We start from the raw sequence: 24,290 nt of genomic DNA, 5'->3' as shown, positions 1-24,290 counted from the left end.
TATGACATGTTGATCAATAATCATTTTCCGTTTTATTGAAATTTGGATTACAATTGATAATTTGATATTACTAAACAACAAATATAGAATTGCATCACTATCGTATATTAGTGTCGTACTACTTTAGATTGGCACGAGGATCATTGGGTGCCCAATGCATGCTGCCTCCACCACCAATGTCGCCACACCACTTGGAAAGGACACTCTACCACCTTCCTCGCCTTCGTACAGTCTAGACAGAACTTCAGTGTCCAAATTCTTCACAAGAGTCGTCAAATTATTGTACTATGCGGACTAATTGTAGCTAGCCAAATAACCTAAATGTTAATTCATCTAGCCATCATTTTTTAGAATTCTAGCTAACTATTTTAGCTTAAATTCAGATATTCTAATTTATTTTTTCTGCTTCTAAATTTAACAATTCAAACCCTTTTTCTTTGCTTGGAGCCCACAAACAATGTAATTTATAGCTTTTAATGTTTATCAGAAGTTTAACTTTCTCTCTCGCCTAACTATTCAATTGGGAATTTAAGAGATTTTAATAGATTTATAAATCCAAGGATTTTTATGAAGTTTAATTGATTAGTAGATATTCCATATAAAATTTTGATTCAATTCTCTCAAAATATCATGGGGAGATGTGAGATTTATGGATGCTTATAATACATTACGAAATCTCTCCAATTTCTTCTCAAACGTCTTAGGTTGAGATTACATATACAAGGGTGTTAGATTTACATAATGGGTTTACATAATGAGTTGTTGATGACGACTTACACATTGAGAATTTAGCTTACGTTTGTGTCCGATGAATGAGTGTTTCTTTTTTTTTTTGTGTGATTATTAAGAGTAAGAAGTAATGAGAGAAGGAAATCAATCAAATTTCAAATTTTTGGACTTTGCTTGTGCTTATAAGAAGGAAATCGATTAGTTGTTCCCGTTTTATCTTCCAACTCTCTACTTTTCAATTGTATTTTGGTGTCATTCCATTTTAATCTTAGTTCCATTCAAATGAAGAAATTTGAAGAACCTAACGTAAAACATCCACAAGCAAAACGCAGCTTAGCAACGCCAAGAAAACCATCTATGAGAGATGATCCAATCTAGGCAGGTTGCATGGGGGATTATTGAAGACAAAGCTGTCGAGATCCATATTAAAACTCCAATTTGGCAACTGATGAGCAACACAATTCCGCTCCTTGAAAACATGCTTCATGCTTCAGCTCAGCTTACATCTAACCAATTGACTCATTAATGTTTTGCATCTACTCACAATTGTATCAAGTATCAAGAGGATACTAGCTATTAATCAGATTTTGTTGGAACAAAGTGACAGTAAGCATCTATGTCAATAAAATCTCCTTGTCCCAAATTGGCAGGGAACTCCACCCGCACCAATCTTGAACCATCAACATTAAGCTTAAACCAACGAATATCAGGAGGTTCCCAAGCAATGGGATCAACCCTCTATTAGGTTTATGGGGGAGAACCAACTCAAGCTTTCACCTAGTTCTCGACTTTTGTGTGTTTACTAACAAGCATGGAATTTAAAAGGCTAGCTGATTCGTAACTCAATACTTGAAAATTAGGAATTAAATCAAAATGTTTATTTTTTTTGGGTAGCACATTTGCAAATTTGATTTAAAAATTTAGTTAACTGATATTATCCTAATCCAAATATCTTTTGACAATTAAAAAATACATACAAAGATAACTTTTGCATGGTGATATCTACACACCCATTTTTACCTTTTACACACCTCTATTATTTTCCAACTGTCGATCAATTGAAACAGTTAAATGACATAAATTAATAAGTGATATCTGAGAAGTAGAAATAAGTGTGTCCACGAGCACAAAACTAGACATACCCAAAAATACCACAACACAGAGAGTCAGTCAGTACATTTCAGTTGCAAATGCAAATTACACACACTGGGATTTGCTCTCTCTATCGCTGAGAGATTCTCTGTGATCGATGGCAATGGCGGACAATGGCAGTCGTCCGCAAATGCACAACCGTGAGGAGGAGCTTCTTCTGCTTCAAAGAAGTCAGTTTCGAAGACATGCACGACCGTCGAAACCTCATCCGAAACATTTCGACCCTTCCCGTCTTTAAAAAAAGCCTCTTTACTCGCTGCAGCCTATCCCTCGCCGAAAACAGTATTCTCCGGTTTATCTCACACAATTACGGTTTTTTCCGTTTTCTTTTGAGTTGCACGGTCTGTTTGGTTCCCGAGAAAACGCAGGAAAATTTATAAAAATTTTGAGCTTCTGTAGAGTTTACTGAAGTGAATACTTGACTAGGTTCAGTTGGGTTGCTGATAAATTCCAAACAATAAAATTTAGACATGAATTCTTTTAATCGATTTTTTTTTTCTGGGTGACCATTTTTTTTGGGTGACCATTTTTTTGGGTGAATACTTGACTAGTTTATTGCTTTTGAATGTTCAATGGGATTGTATAAATGTGTCTATGTGATAGTTAGATGATTTGTTGCTTGCAGATGTGATGATGCATGTCGATGCCTTCTGCAATGATGGTACGGGGCGTCCAAGGATTAGGAAATAAGTTTTATTATGACTTTCTGTTGATGAGGCTATGATGCATTTTCATTCTTAATTTAATTGTTACTCTTTTAAACAACGGAGTATGATCAACCACCAGGAAGTTAGTGGTAATGGTAGCCGTGTAAGGGCCTGTACTAATGGTGAAAGGCAAGTGTATGCTCCCCAAAGGTTGCACGATATCACCGGAGAAGCTTATCAGAAGGGAAATCGAGCGATCGAGCAAGTGTTCAGCTACATTAAGTGCCCTGAAAGCTTTGGCAAACATGATATTGACCGAAACCCCTGTGTTTACTAGGATTCGTTGTATTTCAAAGTTGGCTATATGAGCTTCCACGATCAGTGGGTCGTTGTAAGGGTAGATGATACCTCTTTCTTCCCCAGGGTAGAAACATATTGGATCCCAGTTAGGCTTTTGATGCTTGCCTCCCCTGATGTCTTCCACGTGAAACACTTGGTGGCCAGACCTTAAAGCTCGTTCACTATTTTTCATGGCCTTATTGGAAGATTTAGATATGGGTGTGCCACCACTTATAGAGTATATCACATTCACCTGGCGTTGGTTACGGTTACCCCTTGGAGGGTGAAGGAGGAATTGATAAATTTTTCCTTTACGTGCCAAAGCTTCAATATGATCACGAAGGGTGATACAATTCTTGCCGTCATGGCCGTTATACTCGTGGTAGTAGCAAAACGTGTGCGTGTTCTTGGTGGACTTGTAATCCGGGTGCCTCAGCTTTGGCTTTGGTATAAGGTGTGCTATGCTGGGGTAAATGGTCACGCATGTGGCATTCAAAGGTGTGTATGCCTCATACCTCGGGGTAGGGGCTGTCCTGACACGTGCTTGACCCACTGTGTTGACTGCCTGGGGTCGGGGATTATCGTGATGATACCCTTGGTTATCGCGGTAGTGTCCCTTACTCTTTTTACTAAAGTGAGACTGGTGAAGATGGAAATCTTTCCTTTTACCCTGAGATTGATATGTCTGTTGACTTGGCAAAGTATTAAGTAAGGCAGGGGAGGCACCGCTGCCGTTTGGAAGGTCGAGGTCTTCTCATTTGGTTGGATCTGGCTTCCACTCTCTACTTGCTGATAAAGGGTGGCTGTGGGGGGTTTCCCTTGATATGTCCTTGCCTCGGCGAAGGCATAGTTGTAAGCCTGTGCCATCACCTCAGAGTAAGTCTTCCAAGTGTTGGCATTGATTATGTACTTGAAGAAACAATCACTTAGGCCTGCTGTGAAGGCTTTGAGGGCGGTCTTGTCATCTGCCTCAGCGCAGCGAGAATACTCATGGCTGAAGCGATCGGCATACTCTCGTAGTGACTCGTCCGGCTTCTGGTGTATAAGTCATCTGCAGAATGCAAGCGATCAGTCTGAAAAATATGTTGAGAAACAAACAATTTCCTCAATTCCTCAAATGAGTCTACCGTCTCAGGTGGAAGATGGCAATACCAGTTTAGAGCTCCACCAGAAAGGGTGGAGGGGAAGAGAAGACATTGCTCTTCGTCGATGTGCATCCGATATGCCATGGTGGACTTAAAGAGGTTAAGGTGTTCAATCGGGTCCTCCTTTCCAGTATAGAGTTGCAAGCCAAGCTTCTACTTTGTCTTTGCTTGGAGGGGGTGTCGAGGATCCTCCTTGTAAGAGAGCCAGGCCTAGGTAGGTTCCAATCAGGTATCTCAGCTTGTTGTTCGGCCTTCAACTTGTTTACTTCCATAAGAAGCTGTAGGACAAGAAGGTATTGAGTGAAGTCATGTACCACTGGAGCTTTCTTTCGTAAATCTCTATCTCCTCTCGGAAGTAGGAAGGTTTGATCAAGAACATGTGATTTTTCCCTGGACTCGCCGTACTGACTTTCAAGGTATGTCTGTTGAAACATCTCTGAGTCCCCTATACCTTCGTGTTTCTTTAGGACTTGTTGCCCTTTCCCCAAATTGGTAGCCGGCCTATGACATGGGAGGGGACCGAGTCTTTCAGAAACCCTTGGGTCATTGATCTTCGAGCTAATGTGGAGGGGATTCTCTCGACGTTGCTTTAGGAAGTCTCGGTAATCACGATAAACGACTTTCGATCTTTCCAACCTTTCTGCAAGGAGGTGTTTTCCTCCACTTCTCCTGCTTCGAGTTGAAACAGCTAGGTTGAGAGAAGTCTCATGTTGATCAATGTTTTGATGATTAGCTCGCTCCTCATCAAGGATACCCATGTCGAAGGAAGGTGACCCTCCTTGTTGGGAGGCATCCAGATGATGGTTGATGTTCATAGGGGTAATGAGTTCGCGTGTTTGAGTACGCCTAGTTTCGTGGAGCATCTCAAAGAGCTTCTTATACTGCTCTTAGAGGACCTCATTCTTCATTGCTATCTTGTTGTTTTGAGATTCTAGCTCATCGACTTTAGCTTGAAGAGTAACCCTCTTTCCTTCCTTCTTTCGTTGCTTCGTACTAAGTGCAAGAGGGGTGTCATTCTGTGTGCTGTGGCTTCCTTCGCTCCCCATGTTGGAAAGGGATGCCTGGTCAAAAGAGAGTGTACGAATGGTGGAAACCAGCTTAACAAAGCTGAAAAGAGTGAGAATAAGTGTCGTTCCCACAGACGGCGCCAAATGTTGATGCACAAAATCAGCGAGGACTTTGGTACAACAGAAAGTGTTGAGTTTGTGACCTTTGCTAGATTGCTCCGGTCACTAGTGTAGATAAGTATGCAAACACAAGATCTACGTGGTTTACCCAAATTGACTACGTCCACGGAGTAGAGGAGTTCTCATTAATTGTGAAGGGTTTACACAAGTACATAGGTTCAAGCTCTCCTTTAGTGAGTACTAGTGAATGATTTAGTACAAATGACATTAGAAAATATTGTGAGAGAATGATCTTTATTTATAGAAGAGAATTTCTAGTTTCATTCTGACATTGACACGTGTCGTGTTGTGATTGGCTTCTGATGTTGTTACGTGTCGCGATATGATTGGCTTCTGATGTCGACACGTGTCGTGCTATGATTGGCCTCCTGGTTGGAGGGAAACTCTTCTGGGTCCTTGACAGTATAACGTTGACCGGTACTCAGTAGTTTCGGGATTGGTCAAGTATGGTACAAACAACTAACAAGCATGAAATTTAAAGGGCTAGCTGATTCGTAACTCAATACTTGAAAATTAGAAATTAAATCAAAATGTTTATTTTTTTTAGGTAGCACATTTACAAATTTGGTTTAAAAATTTAGCTAACTGATATTATCCTAATCCAAATATCTTTTGACAATTAAAAAATACATACAAAGATAACTTTTGCATGGTGATATCCATACACCAATTTTTACTTTTTTACACATCTCTATTATTTTCCAACTGTCGATCAATTGAAATAGTTAAATGACATAAATTAATAAGTGATATCTGAGAAGTAGAAATAAGTGTGTCCACGAGCACAAAACTAGACGGACCCAAAAATACCACAACACAGAGAGTCAGCCCGTACATTTCAGTTGCAAATGCAAATTACACACACTGGGATTTGCTCTCTCTATCGCTGGGAGATTCTCTGTGATCGATGGCAGTGGCGGACAATCGCAGTCGTCCGCAAATGCACAACCGTGAGGAGGAGCTTCTTCTGCTTCAGAGAAGTCAGTTTCGACGACAAGCCCGACCGCCGAAACCTCCTCCGAAACGTTTCGACCCTTCCTGTCTTTAAAAAAGGCCTCTTTACTCGCTGCAGCCCATCCCTTGCCGGAAACAGTATTCTCCGGTTTATCTCACACAATTACGGTTTTTTTCCGTTTTCTTTTGAGTTGCACGGTCTGCTTGGTTCCCGAGAAAACGCAGGAAAATTTATAAAATTTTTGAGCTTCTGTAGAGTTTACTGAAGTGAATACTTGACTAGGTTCAGTTGGGTTGCTGATAAATTCCAAACAATAAAATTTAGACATGAATTCTTTTAATCGATTTTTTTTTTTTTTGGGTGAGCATTCTTTTAATCGATTTGACGAGAAGTTTCTGAGCTAGTTTATTGCTTTTGAATGTTCAATGGGATCGTATGAATGTGTCTATGTGATAGTTAGATGATTTGTTGCTTGCAGATGTGATGATGCATGTCGATGCCTTCTGCAGTAATGGTACGGGCCGTCCAAGGATTAGGAAGTAAGTTTTATTATGACTTTCTGTTGATGAAGCTATGATGCATTTTCATTCTTAATTTAATTGTTACTCTTTTAAACAACGGAGTATGATTAGCTACAAGGTTGCAGCTAACTATTTTGATCTCTTCCCAATTCAAGTTATGTAAAAGTACGTTTTAAAATGTTTCTAAAATTATTTTTTTAATTTAGTTTCCTTTCAAGTGAGACTCCTTATATGTTGCTCGATTTACTGTTGTTTCAGAATCAAGGCCTTAACTGTAGCTCTAAAAGCACTCAAGTTGGCATGTGTCCACGGAATTGCAGTTGAGGTTTGGTGGGGAATCGTAGAGCGTTTCTCTCCTCTGGCATATGATTGATCTCTATACGAAGAGCTTTTCAAACTGGTTTCCGACTCAGGTTAGGTTTGAAGTTGCATGTTGCCTTGTCTTTTCACTCAAACGTTAACTCTTCTTCTACTTTGGATCATAGAGGTTTGTCTTCTTTGATATTTTGAACTCCCATTTGAAGTTATTAGTCTGGTACAATGCACATGGCTGTATTGCAATGCTTAATTTACCTGGTCATACTTTAAGAATCATAACCCATTTGGAGGACTAGAGATAATATCAATGTTTCTTCAGTTTCGTGCTCTGCACCATGCTATGGTACTGTGTTCCCCATTAGCATACTTGATTTTAGCTTTTAATGTGCTTAAAAAGTTTATCAATGCAAAGGGATGTGAAAGAAAAACTATAGTTTGGTCTTCATTACACACCTATCAGTTTGAATCTTGAATCTAGATAAAGAAGTTGACCTCTTCTTTTTTTCCTCCCAGATTGGTGATCAGAATAAGCATATATATTATTGGGACCAAAATGGATTTTCCAATGATGATTATCTTACACTGGGAGTTGACCATGTTCCTCTCTTTTGCGGACGGACTGCCCTCCATTGTTATGAAGATTTCAGGTCAAGTTTTGCTAAGAAATTTGAATTCTTAATCGGAACTGTAATAGAATAAATTAGTGTTGGTCTTGGACCTTCTAATGAACTTAAGTATGTTGCAGTTACACTAGAACTATGAGTATGAAGCCAGTCCAAGGATTTCTTATGCAACATTGTTACATTGCTCACACAGATATCCTGCACATCCTTTTGGTGATGGTAGATGGAAGTTTCCTGGAATCGGTGAATTCCAGAGCTATGACAAGTACATGTATGTTAAAAATCTCTCATTCCTCTGACAGTAATTTGGTTGTTATTGAATTTTTACTATTTACAACCTTGTTCCTTTTAGGATGGGTGACCTTAAGTCGGCTGCAAGCAAGGAAGGAAACCTCAGTGGGAAGAGAAGGGACCACAAAAGGCTGGCTGTTACAACAGTCTCCCATCTGACGTTCCTTTCTTTGGAGAGGGAGAGGAAAGTTTTGTTTCTGATTATGGGAGCTTGCTTAATTATTTCCCATGAAAAATTTCTGCATAGCTAAAGCCTTGTGTAACTTGCATGACATAATTGCTTTTATCGTTCTGTTCATGCACATTTCATCCTCGAACTACCATTTAGAGTAAAATGCAAACGCTGAATTGAAGTTGTGTTTCTTTAGCCATGCAACATTTCTGTGTAGGTGCATGTAAACAATATGGGCCTGCAATATATATTTTCAATCGTTACTGGAACTTTTCTTATAACTAACTCTATTTGCTTCTAGGGGTTGTACTTGCAGACTGTTTGCTACTTAAGTCTTCACTACTCTTACGCAACATGATTAAAAAGTAGATATGTTTTAATGATTTAGTATGAAGTCATGACAAGGGAACGGGTTTTGAATAAACCGCACTAAGTTAATGCAATTTGATTAAGAATGAAAATGCATTGATGCTTGTCTTTATAGAGAGAAAAAAAAAATCATCATAGGATGTACTGGTTAGTAAACTAAGGAAAATTATGGAGTATAATTTTTTGTCAAGGGCATGTGTAGAAGTTTGTAACTTCCTGATATGTTGACTGAAATAACTTTGTGTTCCCATGACAGGCGTTCTTGGGCTGGAATTGTAAATTTTTGAAACAGATTTGGTTGGCCGTAGAAACTGAATGCTTTACTACCAAATATGGGAAGAATAATTGGAATTGCAATTTTGGTACTACTGGTCTCATTGCATTGACAAATCCAGGTACAACATTTCAATTTTAGGAATATCGTCATATTGTCATATCCGTCACTATGAGAAAATAATGTAGTCTTTGCAGATTGAAAACAACAATAAGAAAATGGATCCGAAAATATACAGAACAAAAAGAACTAAGAGTTTACTCCTCCGCAGTCTTTCAAATACTTAGTCTTGATTTTGGTGAGTGTGATTGCGGCATCTTTCATGTTAATCCTCTCTCCCGGCAATGGTGCAAAGCAAGCTAAAGCTAATCTCATAAGGGAGGATAAGCAATCCCTCCTGCTCACGAAATCACCATCTTCCTCCACCCCCAGTATATCGGCATCCACAACTTCACCTATTGCAGCATCTGGAAATAATGAATCTGCAATCCATTGCTTTAAATCCATTTCCCCAACAAACATCTCGTCTGTTGGCTTCCTTTTTGTGAATGTCTCCATGAGTACAATACCAAAACTATACACATCCCCTCTTGTCGAAACGCTTCCTTCCATCCCAAACTCTGCAAAATTTGTATGTGAATTTAGTTATATATGATAAAAAGAAAATTATAACTCCTAATAAGACCAACATATACAAAATTGAGAAAATACATCACCTGGAGCCATATATCCAACTGTGGCTAGGGTCATTGTTTCTGTCATCGAATCTCCACCGCCAATGAGTCTTGCAATGTCAAAATCAGCGACATGTGCAACCATATCATCATCTAGTAGTATATTGCTTGGTTTCACGTCACAATGAACGATAGGTATCGAGTAACCATGATGAAGATATTCTAGTGCCAATGCAACATCTTTCATTATGTCTAACCTCTGCAGGATAGTCATGGAGCGGTTTGGAGAATACAACCACTTTTCGAGGCTTCTATTAGGCATCAATTGAAGTATCAGGGCTTTGAAATCAAGTTCATCGCAGCAACTTATGATTTTAATAAGATTCCGGTGACGGATATTGCTTAGCATTTCACATTCCTTATCAAAACTCTTGAATGCCCCTTCTAGCTGTAAATTGAAAACCTTGACGGCGGTATCTATCCCGTCTGAAAGTGTTCCTCTGTAGACTGAGCCAAAACCCCCCGTGCCTAGTAAGTTACTCTCATGAAATCCATTTGTTGCCCTTACATGTTCTAGGCGCGAAACTCTTCTCCAAAGAACTTGATGTAGCGAGGCAGTTTCTCTAACAACTTCGACATTCCTTTTCTTGCATAGTATCATAATCAATGCAACGGCCGCTAGGAGTATTACTGATATGACCCCTAAGATGATATATTTAGCTTTCCTCCAATTTGGCTTAACTTTTGTTCTATTTTTGCACAGTGGAACATGGAAGTCGGGTAGCACCGCAGAGTGCACCGTTTGATACAAATGAATCAGCAGAGAAGTTTCCGAAAGGCCCGCCGGTTGGAATTTCTCCTTGGAGTTGGTTGAAAGACAAATTCAGATGCTTGAGATACAAGAGTGCTTGCAATGACTTTGGGATCTCTCCAGATAGATTGTTTTTGGACAAATCCAAGAATTCTAGGCTTAGCAAGGTTTTAAATGAACTGGGAATAGGGCCTTGTAAATAATTGTTTGCCAAGGACAAATTAATCATACTTTGAAGATCACCAATGCTACCGGGAATGTTTCCGGAGAAATGGTTATTTGATAAATCCATATCCACCACATTTTTCAACTTTCCGATGTCTTGAGAGTGGTCCAACTAGAGAATTAGATGACAAGCTTAGGTGCAATATATACTTGAGTTCCCACAATGAAGATGGTACTTTAGAAGTTAACAAATTGTACTCTAAAAATAAAGATCTTAGAGCTACTGCCAAAGTACCCAAGCAGGAAGGAATAGAACCAGAGAGCCGATTACCACCCAAATATAACTCGACTAGGTTGTTTAGTAGACAGAGTTCATATGGGATATGTCCTCCCAGTTCGTTAATTGACAAAATTAAACCTTGGAGATTTTGTAGCCTTTGTATTGAAGTTGGAATTGCTCCACTCAACTGATTGTTTCCCAGGCTTAATATTATCAAGCTGCTCAAGTTGCCAATATCAACTGGAGTGTTACCCCTGATGTTGGAACTGCTTATTTCAACATATTGGAGTGACGTAGAGAGATTCCCGTGAGAAGCTGGAATCGTGGTGTTTAGTGGATTGTCTCCCAAGTCTAAGTATATCAAATTTCTAAGATTAAACAAGCAAGAGAGAGTGCTTGCTGCTTGTGGAGTAGAAGCATCAATCGTCAAATTATTCCAGAACAAGCTAAGGTACTCGAGGTTTTTCAAGGAACAAAGTGTGACAGGAAGAAACCCGGTAAATGAGTTTCCACTCATGTCTAGCCCCCTGAGCTTGGAAGCATTGGAGAGGTTAGGGAGTAGTCCGGCCAAGAGGTTATTTTTGGCTACCTGAAGGATTTCTAGGTTTGGAACGTTAAGACCTATGTTTGCTGGGAGGCGACCTGCTAGCTGGTTTAAAGAAAGCCCGATTTTTCTTATCATGGAGTTATTGAAGAGTTTGAATGGGATGACGCCATTGAGATTATTAATCCCCAATGCCAAAATCTCTAACTGTGGAAGATCACCAATCTCATCCGGTATTGTACCTGTCACAATTTCAGCACGTTTGCATTAACTTTGCAACTTCAGTTTAACTAAAAACTAATTAAAAACAAATTGATTATGAAATGCCCCAATATTTATTACCTTCTAAATTATTGTCGCCTAGAAAAATATTGCTTAAGTAGGTCAAATTGCCAAGACTTTTGGGTATGCTTCCACGGAAATTGTTAGACCCTAATTTGATTTCACGAAGCTCTTTGCATTGCCACAGTTTGGAAGGAATAAGACCGTCAAGCTGGTTTTGACCCAAATTAATTCGTCGAATACTCGAAAGATGCTCACATACGTTGTCCGGAAGACTGTCACTCATGTTGTTCCCGAATAGAGTCAAAGTAGTCAAAGAAGATATGTTGAGGGCAGGCACAACAGCAGAGCCTTTTAGTGCATTGTCCTTCACAAACAACTCCTCCAGCTGACCTAAACGGCCTATCTCGTTCGGAAGTTCTATAAAATCAATTCGTGTATAATGTTAAAATCATGTATACATATATAGGAGCAGCTTCTTAGTGGGAATCCTGTTGTACCGTAGCAAAAGTGGGATACATTCTAAGGACTATGTACTCACTATATAGGACCTCTTTTTTGCTCTAGAATACGGGGATCTTACACAGTAAATATATGATCCTACGATAGTCCTCTCATCTCATTTTTTGCTGAAGTTGAACAAGATCCCAGCTAAGAAGGGGCGTGTATGTATGTATGTATGTGTGTGTGTGTGTGTGTAACAAAACGTAAGTCATACAATATACCTTTGAACTTGTTGTCGACAAGGTATATGCCCTTCACCATTGTTAAGTTGCCTATTTCTCTGGGTATGCTACCTGTTAAATATGTGCATGCATGCCAACAAAAAAGAAGGGGAAAAAACAAACGAGATGATTGTTATACATTTTATAATATAGATGTTAAATGTAATGAAGCAAGAGACACTAATTTGTATGCCTAGGTGGTTGGTAATGGTGCTACGTACGTACCTGATAGTTTGTTAATGCTCAGATCAATTTTTTGGAGTGCAGATAAGTTGAAGATAGCAGCGGGTATGAAACCAGAGAAGCCATTAACGTAAAATATGAAGGTTTGAAGTTTAGGGAAGGACCCAAACCACGAAGGAATGGTTCCCATAAAGTTGTTGATTCCTAAGTTAATTGTCTTCAACCGGCGCAAACGAGACAATTCTTGGGGTAGGGGACCATGAAAACTATTATTCTTAAGGTCCAACTTAACGAGAAATGAGAGGTTGCCTAGATGCGGAGGAATAACCCCGGCAAGACCCATGGACGAGAGATTTAAGGCCGTGACTCTATGGTGGCGAGCACCGCAGGTAACCCCAACCCAGTTGCAAATGTCGGAATTGGAGGCAGAGGACCAGTTGGCCGTCTAGATGTTCTGAGGGTCACTAGTGATTTGAGCTTTGAAAGCAAGAAGCGCAGACTGATCTGTGCTGAAATTGGTATGAGCTATTGCTAATGCACCTGCAGTTAAGTAATTAGCCATAATCATCATACAGATATAACACAAGCAATGTATCATCGACAACATTCTCGACAGTAGGAAACGACTTCTCTCCATACACAGTTTATATATATTCTCCTTAATTGTAGTAGTTTTCGTCTTTCGATTTTAATTCGATGGAAAACTTGGAACTCATTACATTCACATAAATAGGGAAACAAGATGGTGTTACCAAGACTTGTGCACCACTTAGGCTGGCCCGGCTTCTACGTCGAGACTTGCATTGCCCGGCTTCTACTTCGAAGTGAGGAGACTTAGACTTCGAACGAAGACTTCTGCACGACTTAGGCTTTGAACGAAAGACTTGTGCACGACTTAGGTTTTGAACGAAAGACTTGTGATTTGGATTTTTTACATATCAAAATCAAGTTTAAGGGACGTAGTTAAAAATAAGCCTTGACTTTTTGCTGATAGCTTAGCTAGGGGAGGAGGAATGGTGACTGCAGTGAGACCGATGTAAGTGAGATTCAAGGGCAACTTGGAGGTGAGACTAGAAGGTTGCAACTTGGAAGTAAGGATGTCATCTTCATTCGCCTTTACTTTTACTTTCGTTGAAACATCATGACTAAACATCATCATTGAAATTTAACAATATTGGTAATTTGTGCTGCACAGCTGGAGATGCCCAAAGGATGGTCGGTTGCTCCATCATGCAGATGATATTCTTGCAAAGGCGGCTAACATTCTTAAGAAATATCAAGAAAAGAAGCAAACTTCTATTCTATAGGCAGCTAAATTGCTTTTGACAGCGTGACTCCACTATCTCCATTATTGCTGATGCCCTTGTCGCGTAGCGTCGGTAACCGCTCTTTTTCCTTTTCAATAAAGTAGGCATCTATCGTATCTTTATTAAAGCTATACGCATGTGCGTCTGGCCCACATCTTAAGGAGATTTTTCGACGGAAAATTAGGTTCATATTCTTATTTTTATTACTTTATTGATTAAAATCTTATTTATTTTTAATTTTTTATCAAGATTCTTGAGTATTAATAACATCATTAATTATTTGAATAATAAAATATTTTTATTTTTAAATATATTCCTTTAGTGTTAAAAATGTTACAATTAGTATATTTATATTTATGGTTAAATTTTTTATCATATATTTTTATTTTTAGTTTGTAACTATTTTTAATTTGCAAATATTTTTTAATTTGTAACAATTTTCTTTTCATTTTTAATTTGTACCCATATATTAGTTTCTTTTTGTGCCCATATTTTTTAAAGTTTTATTTGTGTTTGTACTCATGTGTATACCGTCACGTGATATTGTATATTTAATCAATGATAGAAAAATTACATATGGTATATTTATGTTTTATGCCTAAACTTTGTATCATATATTTATATTTTTAGTTTGTACCCACTTTTAATTTGCAACATTTTTTTTTAAATTTGTAGTATTTTCATTTTAGTTTTATTTTGTACCCATGTATTAATTTCTTTTAGCGTCTATATTTTAAAAAATTCATTTGTACTCATAATTTTTAATCTTTTATCTATACCCTAATTTATTTATAATTTACCAATTTTTCTTTATTAATGTACCACTTTGTTATATGTGAAATGTACCAATTTTTTTAACACTATGGATACATTCTTTTGCCATTTATTATTTCTTATTTTTACATAGTTTTTATCCATTTATTCAATCAAAATGTTTGAATTTTTTTATTGTAACCGTTTCTAATATTATTATAATGAGGGATTTTAAATTTATATGATTATAAATCTCATAAAATATCAAACAATTAATGTCAAAACTATAAAAATGAAAATATTAATAGTAATATAATGAGATGTACAAAGTCAAGGAACCTTGATCAAACTTTGAATACTATTAAGGTTTTAATAAAAAAAATGTTAAGGATTAGGGACCGCATCCAAAGTATCCCATTTTTTAATGTGATCAGTACACGAGATGATATATCACGTGTTACTATACAAATGGTGAGATATGTATGCAAAAAGTTGATAACTTAAAAAATAAAATTTCTCACAAATTCTATTAAAACACGTGATGTACTACTTATGTTCCCGTCACAATGAAAAATTTCTCGAAACATCCTGGCTGTCAGATTTCTCCAAAAATGTCTCACCTACTGTGAGCGCATCAAAAGAGGTTCAGCCCACTATTAAACCTCAAGGGTGCGTTTGCTGCACCGGACTGTCTTGGACTGGACTACCTGCAGGGACTAAGCTGGACTGGCTTAGACTAGACTAAGATGGACTAACTTAGTGAAGCGTTTGGTGCAATGTCGAACTAACAAGTAGGATAATGAATTTTTTTTTTTTTTTGGGAAACTAATGAAAATTCTAGTTAACATTAGCCAATTGTGAATAGGGGGAAACTGGAATGTAAATAGGGGGCAGTGAAATAGCACAACCACAGTGCAAGGTGGTCTTAAAATCTACACTACAAATGACGAGAATGAGATCACATTGATGTGGGACGTTGTCAACCCTTTGATCATTTCAAGAATAATAGTGATGAATAGTTTTGCATTAATCAAAGAATTTACATGATATCAACAAAATCAGGGGTGGAACCTAGTATGGTCTGAACCCTTGAGCAAATGCGTGTTTTATGGCTGGTGTGGAGCATTCAGCATATGTGACCCCTTGGGAACTTACGGTTTGAGGGAGTTCGAGTGCAAATGCTCCCAGGGTTTCAACACTTGTTGGAAGTTGAGTGGAACATGAAAAATGCATCGAGTGGTTGTGTGAGGAAGCAAGAGGCATGCAAAAATGGCGAAGGTTTCATCAAAGTTGCCAACGTGAAAACTCCTAACACATCATGGGCACTAGTAGATACGAATTCGAGTTGGAAACAATGTGAGGATGAGTGCTTGAGAAACTGCTCTTGCTTGGCATACACAAAATTACGAGTTGGCTTAATTTACAAAATCCTGCTTCTTAGTAGATCCCCATAATTTGCAAAATCCTAGTTAACATTAACCAAAATATTTCACAGTACAAGGCTAAGTTAGAAGCCATAATCTAAGATTGTACGATTAACAAGATACATCCCATGTCAAAAGGCACCACATAATATACTCATTTGCTTGCTTTGTTGCTTAAAAGCCTTTGGACAAACATTTTCTTGAGTTCTGAATCGGTTGACCTGAACACTCCCACATTTTTTGGTTTTTCCAAAATAAGAGTCAATCCATCAATTTAATCCATAGGAGAAAGACCCATTGCTTTAAGTTCGCTAGCTATGTCACTATGATCTGCGGTACCTCGAACTATAACTTCAGTTACCATTTGCATCTTTTTCCCACTTTCAACATAAAATTCTTTCAGTCTATTGATAACTGCCTCGGTTCCATCACTTGAACTTCTTGTAGCTCTTTTCCTCTTTCTTTAGCTATTTGCAGATTGGTTGCTTTGTTGGCTTTGCTAGTTGACCGGACAAACATTATTTTCAGCTCCAAGATCACTTGCATCAACCTGATCTTTATTCCTCCATCATTTCAGCAAGGGTTTCGACTACATTACTCGTAGCCCAATCATTTCCAAATATATATATAAATCTATCATACAGTGGAAAATGTTTGTTTCTCCATCCATCGACTTCTTTATTTTTCTAAGATTATAACAACATAACAATTCTAAAATTTAGCAAGCGTAACAAATATAACTGCAAGAATATAACTAATGTATAAATAAAATAGGATATGAACCTGCACATAAGTTTACCATGCGTCATCACTGTCAATCTCAATGCACTTTTTGACATCATTCCATGCAAATCCATTCGTGTTTATCATGTCAAGGACCAAACTATATGTTTTTTTTCCATTTCTTCAACTTTGACTCAATATGTGGAGTTGCCTTTATATTTGAATTGGGACATAACACATTGACAGCTTTCACTACTTTAATCAAAGTACCTTGTTTGAAAGCACCTGTGTCACACCGTTGCCTCCGAGCAACAAAATCCTCAAGCATAGATAGTAATGCTTCTATCTCAAATGCTTCCCATTTACACCTTCTTCCTTTTGGCTCTTGAGCAGCATTCAAATTATTGTCGTAATCCATACCTAAACAAAAAATATTTGAATGTACTAAAGAAAAGCATCCATCCAAACAAGGAAAAAGTAAATCCAAAGTACTCGTCTAAAAAAGGAAAAGGTAAAACTGTAATCACACGCACATAACTGGTGATGCTTATTGTGGACTGTCAATTTAATAAAAAGTAAATCCAAGTACTCGTCTAAAAAAGGAAAAGGTAAAATTGTAATATCACACACATAACTGGTGATGCGTATTGTGGATTGTCAATTTAATAAAAAGTACACATTCAAGAAACAAAACGTCATACTGGAATGCTTACCAATTCAAGAAAAAATACAACTTGCACATACATCCACAGACATAATACTAGCAACTAGTATTAAGAGATCATACACAACGGCATCAACATACCACAATTCAACAATTCTTGAATTCGATTATTCAAGAAAATGTTCCAAGTTAATGAAATTATTCGTGAAAATGAATTACATGATAAAACATAGAACCAGATGAATCTAATGCTAATTGGCTTTGTACTTTTTATCAATGCTATTGACATATTTGGTCCATTATAGATAAGTGCAACCTAATCTCATCTCAAGATGCTCATATTGGTAAAATAGCATTATCCTGATTAAAATAAAAACATACTTCAACAATTAAATTCCTTACGGCATACAACCATAACATGTGACGTGAAGGCATAAAGGAAGCTGTAACTGCGTAACCCCATAACAGGAACCTATTTAACCTCCGATAAGCTCCTCCCTCCTCCAGGTAGCAAAGAAAGTTAAATTGCACACCACAAAGTATACATACAAAAATAAAAATTATTTGATGCATGGAGCTACATGATAATTAAGCAGCCACATGCTAATTAAGCAGCTTACTTCAAACAGTTACAAACCCACTTTGCTCCCACACAAATAAATGTAACTAGAATGGGTTCCAAGGGAATTAAAACCCAGAAAAAAAAAAAAAAGAAGAAGGCATCAAGATTTAAGCCTTTGGCTCAAATCTAATAAAAAAAAGGTCGTACCCAGTGCACAAGGCTCCCGCTTTGGCTCCAATCTAATAATTTAAAAATTTTGGATCAAAAGAATTAGTTAATCCTAAACAAGAAAACTCAAAAGCAGAATGAATGGATTCCTAGTTCTTGAACCTCTAGTTACTCAAATTACCCGAAAAGGGTAGAACTACAACAAAGGTAAACGCTTTAAAGATTTACACTAGGGTGTCACTTAATGAAACCAAAAGCAAAAAGTCTAAAGATCTCTTCAAGCGTAACTTCTGCATCTTATCCAGTATGAGTCACGATCTACAACCCAAGTGAGAAAATAAAACCAAATGCAAGAATCTCAAACACTAAAAATTAGACAGCAACTGATTCCAAACTGTCCAATCTCAATTTGCAATTTGACCCTAAAAATCAAAACCCTAATTTGTTCAAGTGCAGAGGTCTATTATTGAAAATTTCTCAAACCCAAAATAACTAAATCAAATAAAGCTTAGTAATATCACGATCTGCAAAACAAATTGAAGAAATAAATCGAAGATTCGAAGTTTACCAGGTAAGAGGAGCAAATAAGGGCGAGCAAGATGCAGATGAAGGGCAAGCAGGACGCATAGATGAGGGTGAGGAGAACGAGGATAAGGGAGCAGGGCAAGCAGGGAGCGATGTGCGATGACTCTCTCTCGCAGGATGAGCGAGGTTCTCTCTCACGAAGGTCTTACGAGTTAGGCCGAATTTGGGGTTCTTCACTAAGAACTCCTAGCGAAGCCATTAATCTGAGCGAGTCCCCCCTAATGTTACACCCCACCCCCAATTTTAAATGATTTTTGGTGTTAAATGGTGTGCCCAGTGGGCTCACCTTGTTTTTGTGTCCCCGGTTTCCTTTTCTTCCCTCTTCTCTCTCCCGATTCTCTCTTCCCTCTCTCCCTGAAACTCTCTCGATCTCTATCTTTGTCTCTCCCTTATCCCTCCCTACATCTCTCTGCAACTCCCTCTCCGAGACCACCAAGCCTCAAGAGGCCAAGAACCTCAGACCCTCACTCCTCTTATCTCTATCAACACTACAACTGTGCGTGCAAGGTGGAACACATGCGATTTAACTCGGAATCCGACGAACCAAAGGTGAGTCGATGAGTTTCAAGTTATATCCTTGTTTTAGTGAGTTATTTCGAGTTGTTTAAGTGACTTTGGAGATGAAAATCGAGGGTTTTTAACCCTGTGCATGCATATTCTTCTTTCCCCAGTTTTCCGGCGAAGAGCACCGCCCCTCGATCGGAAAACCAAGTTATATTTAGTTTTATTGGAGGTTTTTGTCAATTGGATGTATTTATATCTAGGGGTGGGCAAACGGGTCCTAGATCCGCAAGTCAAGGCGAGTTTATGCAGTTGGGCCCGGGTACTAAAAAAAATATACAGAAACGAAAAGTATTCTTTGGAAAGAAATAATGGAAGTGGTGGATCGCCTTGGTTGATAGGTCTCTATCTTGGATCGGAAAACCGAGTTATATCTAGTTTTATTGGAGGTTTCTATCAATTGGACATATTTATATCTAGGGGTGGGAAAACGGGTAATGGACCAGCGGGTCAAGGCGGGTTTATGCAGTTCGGGCCGCATACGGGTCAGGTCCAAAAAATCAAAACATAAAATGGGTTGGGGTGGGCGGGTCCATGTAATTACCGGGGCGAGGCGGGTAATTGATTTTGAGGAAACGGGCTCTCAGCTCGGACCATTTCCTATGTGCAACTTGTTTCTTCTAATTCCATCTGGAACAATGCACAACTCTTGCACATCGAAAAGTGTAGCTGAGCTTGTAAAGTTATAATATTAATATAATATAAAATCACCAAGACAGATGCTTGGTGTATAAGAAGCCACATATGCTATTTTTGGTTAGAAAGTGAGAGAGTCACATCTGCTAGCTTGACTTGGGAAGAAAGAAAGTTAATCTCTCCAAAAGAGCCATTGGTTAAAGAAAAGTGGTTGATAACTTGATAATAACTTCAACCATGTGGTTGAAGAAGAGATTGGGTCATTGGCACCCATGGCTTAGAGGCTCCGGAAGTGGCGAGCCACCAGAAATTGGCGTCGTGGACCTTGGTGTCGCAGTTCCAGCACGATATCACTCGGTCCGATTCTCAGAAGATCCTAGCGGAAAGTTGGCAGAGCTCGCAGATCTTCATCTCTCTCTTGATTGCAAAGGACGGAGAATGAACGTATCTAGAATTATGACTGAGATTTTGACTAACAGATGAATGAAAGTGTCCAGAATTATGACTTTAGGTACCAAACTAGGAAGAAATAATTCATGTACCAAATGTTTAAAATCAAGAAACTTCAGGGTAGCATACTAGATTAATCCTTAAATTTATTTATAACAAATGTAATGAATACAATTTATTTTACATACAAAATAAGTGAAACTAAGTATGGAGATGTGATTTTGCAGCAAAAAATGTTGAAAATATTGTGAAGATGTGATTTTGAATCGATAGAAGCATATGTGCACCAAAGATTATGAAAAAAGTGTGCTTTTTACGCTAATAAATGTATTTTCTCTTGAATATCTCATATTAGTACAATCTGTATGTTATGGGAGTGAAATATTATGTGGAGATGGAAGAGTATAATTAGTTTCTGTTTCTTTGTCTAATTTATTTTTTTTATGTCTTTAAATTATGACAGGAACATAGTATTAGGATTTAGTGATTGGCTTAATCACTATTAGGAGTTTAATATTGGATTTGTTAGGCTTATTGATGTTATTTAGTGAAGCCTGTTAGAAATGCCAGCTGGCATTAAAAGTGTAAAGTCTATAAAAGGAGCTGAGCTCTTGAATTGTAGCAAATCAGAATTTACAAGAGAAATACAACAACAACAACAAAGCCTTTTTCCACTAAGTGGGGTCGGCTATATGAATTATTGAACGCTATTGCGCTCGGTTCTGTATCATGTCTTCCGTTAGATCCAAGTACTCTAAGTTTTTTCTTAGTCTCTTCCAAAGTCTTCCTAGGTCTTTCTCTACCCCTTTGGCCCTAGACCTCCGCCCCCTAGTCGCATCTTCTAACTAGAGCATTTGTAGGTCTTCGTTCCACATGTCCAAACTACCGTAAACGATTTTCTCTTATCTTTCCTTCAATTTCGGCTATTCCTACTTTACCTCGGATATCCTCATTCCTAATCTTATCCTTTCTCGTGTGCCCACACATCCAACAAAGCATCCTTATCTCCGCTACACCCATTTTATGTATGTCTTGATGCTTCATCACCCAACATTCCGTGCCATACAGCATCGCCAGCCTTATTGCCGTCCTATAAAATTTTCCCTTGAGCTTTAGTGGCATACGACGATCACACAACACGTTGGATGCACTCTTCCACTTCATCCATCCAACTTGTACTCTATGATTGAGGTCTCCATCTTATTCTCCGTTCTTTTGCAAGATATATCCTAGGTAGTGAAAGCAGTTGCTCTTTGGTACTTCCAGATCTCCGATCCTCACCCCTAACTCATTTGGACCTCTATTTGCACTGAACTTGCACTCCATATATTCTGTCATTGACCGACTTAGGCGAAGACCATTAGATTCCAACACTTCTCTCCAAAGGTTAAGCTTCACATTTACCCATTCTTGAGTTTAATCTATCAACACTATATCGTCTGCGAAAGCATACATTAAGGAATATCATCTTGAATGTGTCACGTTAACTCATCCATTACCAATGCAAAAGGGTAAGGACTTAAATATGAGCCTTGATGTAACCTACCGTTGTGGGGAAGCTTTCAGTTTGTCCTTCATGAGTTCTTACGGCAGTCTTTGCTCCATCATACATATCCTTTATAGCTTGGATATATGCTATTCGTACTCCTTTTTTCTCTAAAATCCTCCGAAGAATGTCTCTTGGAACCCTATCATACGCTTTTTCCAAATCTATAAAGACCATGTGTAAATCCTTTGGCATATTTCTATATCTTCCCATCAATCTTCGTAAGAGATAGATTTCCTCCATGGTTGAGCATCCTGGCATGAACCCAAATTGGTTGTCTGAGACTCGTGTCTCTTGCCTCAGTCTATGCTCAATTACTCTCTCCTAGAGCTTCATTGTATGACTCATTAGCTTAATACCCCTATAGTTCATGCAATTTTGTACGTCACCCTTATTCTTGTAGATAGGCATCAAAGTGCTCTTTCGCCACTCATTTGGCATCTTCTTCGTTTTCAAAATTCAAAAACTTAAAACCACAATCAAGCACCATCTATCTAAACAAAATTAGAACCCAAACCACATACAAAATCTCTAAAATCAATTTACCCAACCCCTAAATATATAATAATAATAATGATTCTAGAAGAAATTCCAATCCATTACAACAAAACACAGAGCTAAAACAACAAAACACAGAATACCAGTTATTGCTGGATGTAGATATCCAAAACAGCGGCACCCATCAATTGATCTAATTACGTATCCATTCCCTATCCATGGCATACAAAGCATGTACTCCCTGTTTACATGTTATAAAACATTTACTAGACCAGCAATCAAAATTAACAACCCTAATTGTTGTATACACTAAGCTCTCCAACTGAAAATGTTTAATTAAATTTTCCAACTTAAAACCCAAAATTAAAACCTACAAATTGAAATAGCAGAAACAGAATTAGAGAGAAGGAAGAAATCACTGACCTTCGAGTTGTTGAAAGCTCTGATGGGTCTACGTATGAAAGGGAACTGATAGCTATTGTCCATGCTACTCAAAAGTGGCAGAACTATCTCCAAGGGCATCATTTTATCATTAAAACGGACCACCAAAGTCTGAAATACTTCCTCAGTCAACGAGCAACCACTCCTTTCCAGCAAAAGTGGGTCTCCAAGCTCTTAGGATTTGACTACGAAATCCAATATAAGCATGGGGCGGATAATGTTGTTGCAGATGCTTTGTCTAGAGCTCCTGGTTCCAACCTCTTACCTGAAGACACTTTGCAAGGTCTGTAACTACATCCTCCAAGTTGCTCTTCATCAGAGCTATATCAGCGGCTTCTATAGCTACGTCGGTGACAGCACCAATTGTCATGCCAACATCCACTGCAACTAAAGGCGGAGAGTCATTGATTCCATCTCCCACCATTGCCACCGCCATTCCTTTCATCTGCATCCAAATCCAGTTTAAGAAGTCTGAAAACGCTATGTTTGATAGATTGCACTCACATATCAAGTCGGAAGCAAACTTGATATAGAAAAATGAGTGAAGATTTCTACAAGACATCAGTTTACACTAGACAAGTCATTTGAAATATAATTTAGTAATCCTTAATCTGCGTTCAAAACCAGAATAATATTACTTGTAGATCTGTGTAATGGTAATTCATTCGCACCACCCACGTAAATATTATATAATCGTACCTGTAATTCTTTGATTCTATCAGCTTTTCCTAGTGGATCTGTCTCAGCAGACACCTTATCAATGCCAACCTCCTTCGCAATGGCTGCTCCTGCAGCCCAGTTATCAGCAGTAACCATGATGCTTGTAATGTTCATCAAGTGAAGATAAGAGATGACTCCTGCAGCGCCTGGCTTCACTGGATCAGTTACAGCAAATGACCCAGCAATATTTCCATCAATGGCAACCAACACACACGTTCGAGCCAGATTCTCATGTTCTGAAACATACTTGTCAACCTCAGGACCAACCTGGACATTGTTTTCCCGCATGAGCCTCTTGTTCCTAGCCAAAACCATTATGTCACCAACTCTTCCACTAACGCCAGCTCCTGTGTGCACCTCAAAGTCCTTAGCCTCCATCACATGTTTAGTTGATCCAAACGTCTTTAGCTGCCTCTTAGCATGCTCCACCACCGATTTTGCTATTGGGTGTTCACTATTTGCCTACATATTTCTTAAATAGAAGCATGGTAGCATGATTGACAAAATAATTTTCGATAGCATAATAACAATGAGTGGTCTCATGTGTAGCATAACTCCACAAACACTCAAACTTTTTTAATACGTAAACACATATTTGAAACATAAGCACCAACCTCTGTGGCAATAGCACAGCACAGAACTCCTCCATTGAGTAATTGGAGAAGAGGCACATCATCAACTAGTACGAGTTTCCCAACTGTCAGAGTCCCTGTTTTATCAAAAACAACCGTTTTCACCTGCAGGGATCAAACACGTCCGTGAATGTCCAGACACCAACGAAGTGTCAAATGCTAAGAAACATATCAACCTTCATGACTTAGGTACCGTTTGTTCAGCTTTTAATTTTGGAAAGAAGAAAAACCCCA

At 38.3% G+C, this 24,290-nt stretch overlaps 3 protein-coding genes and 1 long non-coding RNA gene across 5 annotated transcripts in view; 2 read left to right on the top strand and 2 right to left on the bottom strand.

Moving 5' to 3' along the window:
- The window catches only part of LOC139194080 (copper-transporting ATPase HMA4-like), a 60,050-nt gene extending 35,883 nt beyond the window's left edge, over window positions 1-24,167 (bottom strand). The window contains exons 1-2 of the mRNA XM_070818349.1: window positions 24,039-24,167; window positions 23,404-23,886 (exon numbers count right to left, since the gene is read on the bottom strand). Coding sequence (XP_070674450.1) covers window positions 23,404-23,802 — 399 coding nt within the window. The 5' untranslated portion in view covers window positions 23,803-23,886; window positions 24,039-24,167. The remainder of the gene's footprint in view (window positions 1-23,403; window positions 23,887-24,038) is intronic.
- Window positions 6,009-8,278, top strand: LOC139187734 (inactive beta-amylase 4, chloroplastic-like). Of its 2 annotated transcripts, XM_070818350.1 has the most exons (5): window positions 6,013-6,693; window positions 6,934-7,088; window positions 7,507-7,640; window positions 7,810-7,887; window positions 7,969-8,278. In XM_070818350.1, the coding sequence occupies exons 2-5, from the start codon at window positions 7,041-7,043 to the stop codon at window positions 8,156-8,158; spliced, it is 450 nt and encodes a 149-aa protein (XP_070674451.1). In that variant the 5' UTR covers window positions 6,013-6,693; window positions 6,934-7,040; the 3' UTR covers window positions 8,159-8,278. The 2 variants fall into 2 exon arrangements, with proteins under 2 accessions (XP_070674452.1, XP_070674451.1); XM_070818351.1 differs by lacking the exons at window positions 7,810-7,887; window positions 7,969-8,278 and having other exon boundaries at window positions 6,009-6,291; window positions 6,633-6,693; window positions 7,507-7,802.
- LOC139194084 (uncharacterized) lies at window positions 8,705-13,054 on the top strand. Its single transcript, XR_011578801.1, has 2 exons — window positions 8,705-8,843; window positions 12,471-13,054. It is a non-coding gene; the product is annotated as an uncharacterized lncRNA (long non-coding RNA).
- LOC139194078 (receptor-like protein kinase) lies at window positions 8,794-13,315 on the bottom strand. Its single transcript, XM_070818347.1, has 6 exons — window positions 13,139-13,315; window positions 12,429-12,926; window positions 12,204-12,275; window positions 11,539-11,898; window positions 9,439-11,438; window positions 8,794-9,342 (listed from the first exon to the last, which is right to left on the bottom strand). The coding sequence occupies exons 2-5, from the start codon at window positions 12,727-12,729 to the stop codon at window positions 10,483-10,485; spliced, it is 1,689 nt and encodes a 562-aa protein (XP_070674448.1). The 5' UTR covers window positions 12,730-12,926; window positions 13,139-13,315; the 3' UTR covers window positions 8,794-9,342; window positions 9,439-10,482.
- Window positions 24,168-24,290: the final 123 nt, after the last annotated feature.

This window comes from Malus domestica, chromosome 03 (genome assembly GCF_042453785.1).
Source record: "Malus domestica chromosome 03, GDT2T_hap1".
Classification (NCBI taxonomy): Eukaryota; Viridiplantae; Streptophyta; class Magnoliopsida; order Rosales; family Rosaceae; genus Malus; species Malus domestica.
This window is presented reverse-complemented; position numbering and strand designations above follow the sequence as displayed.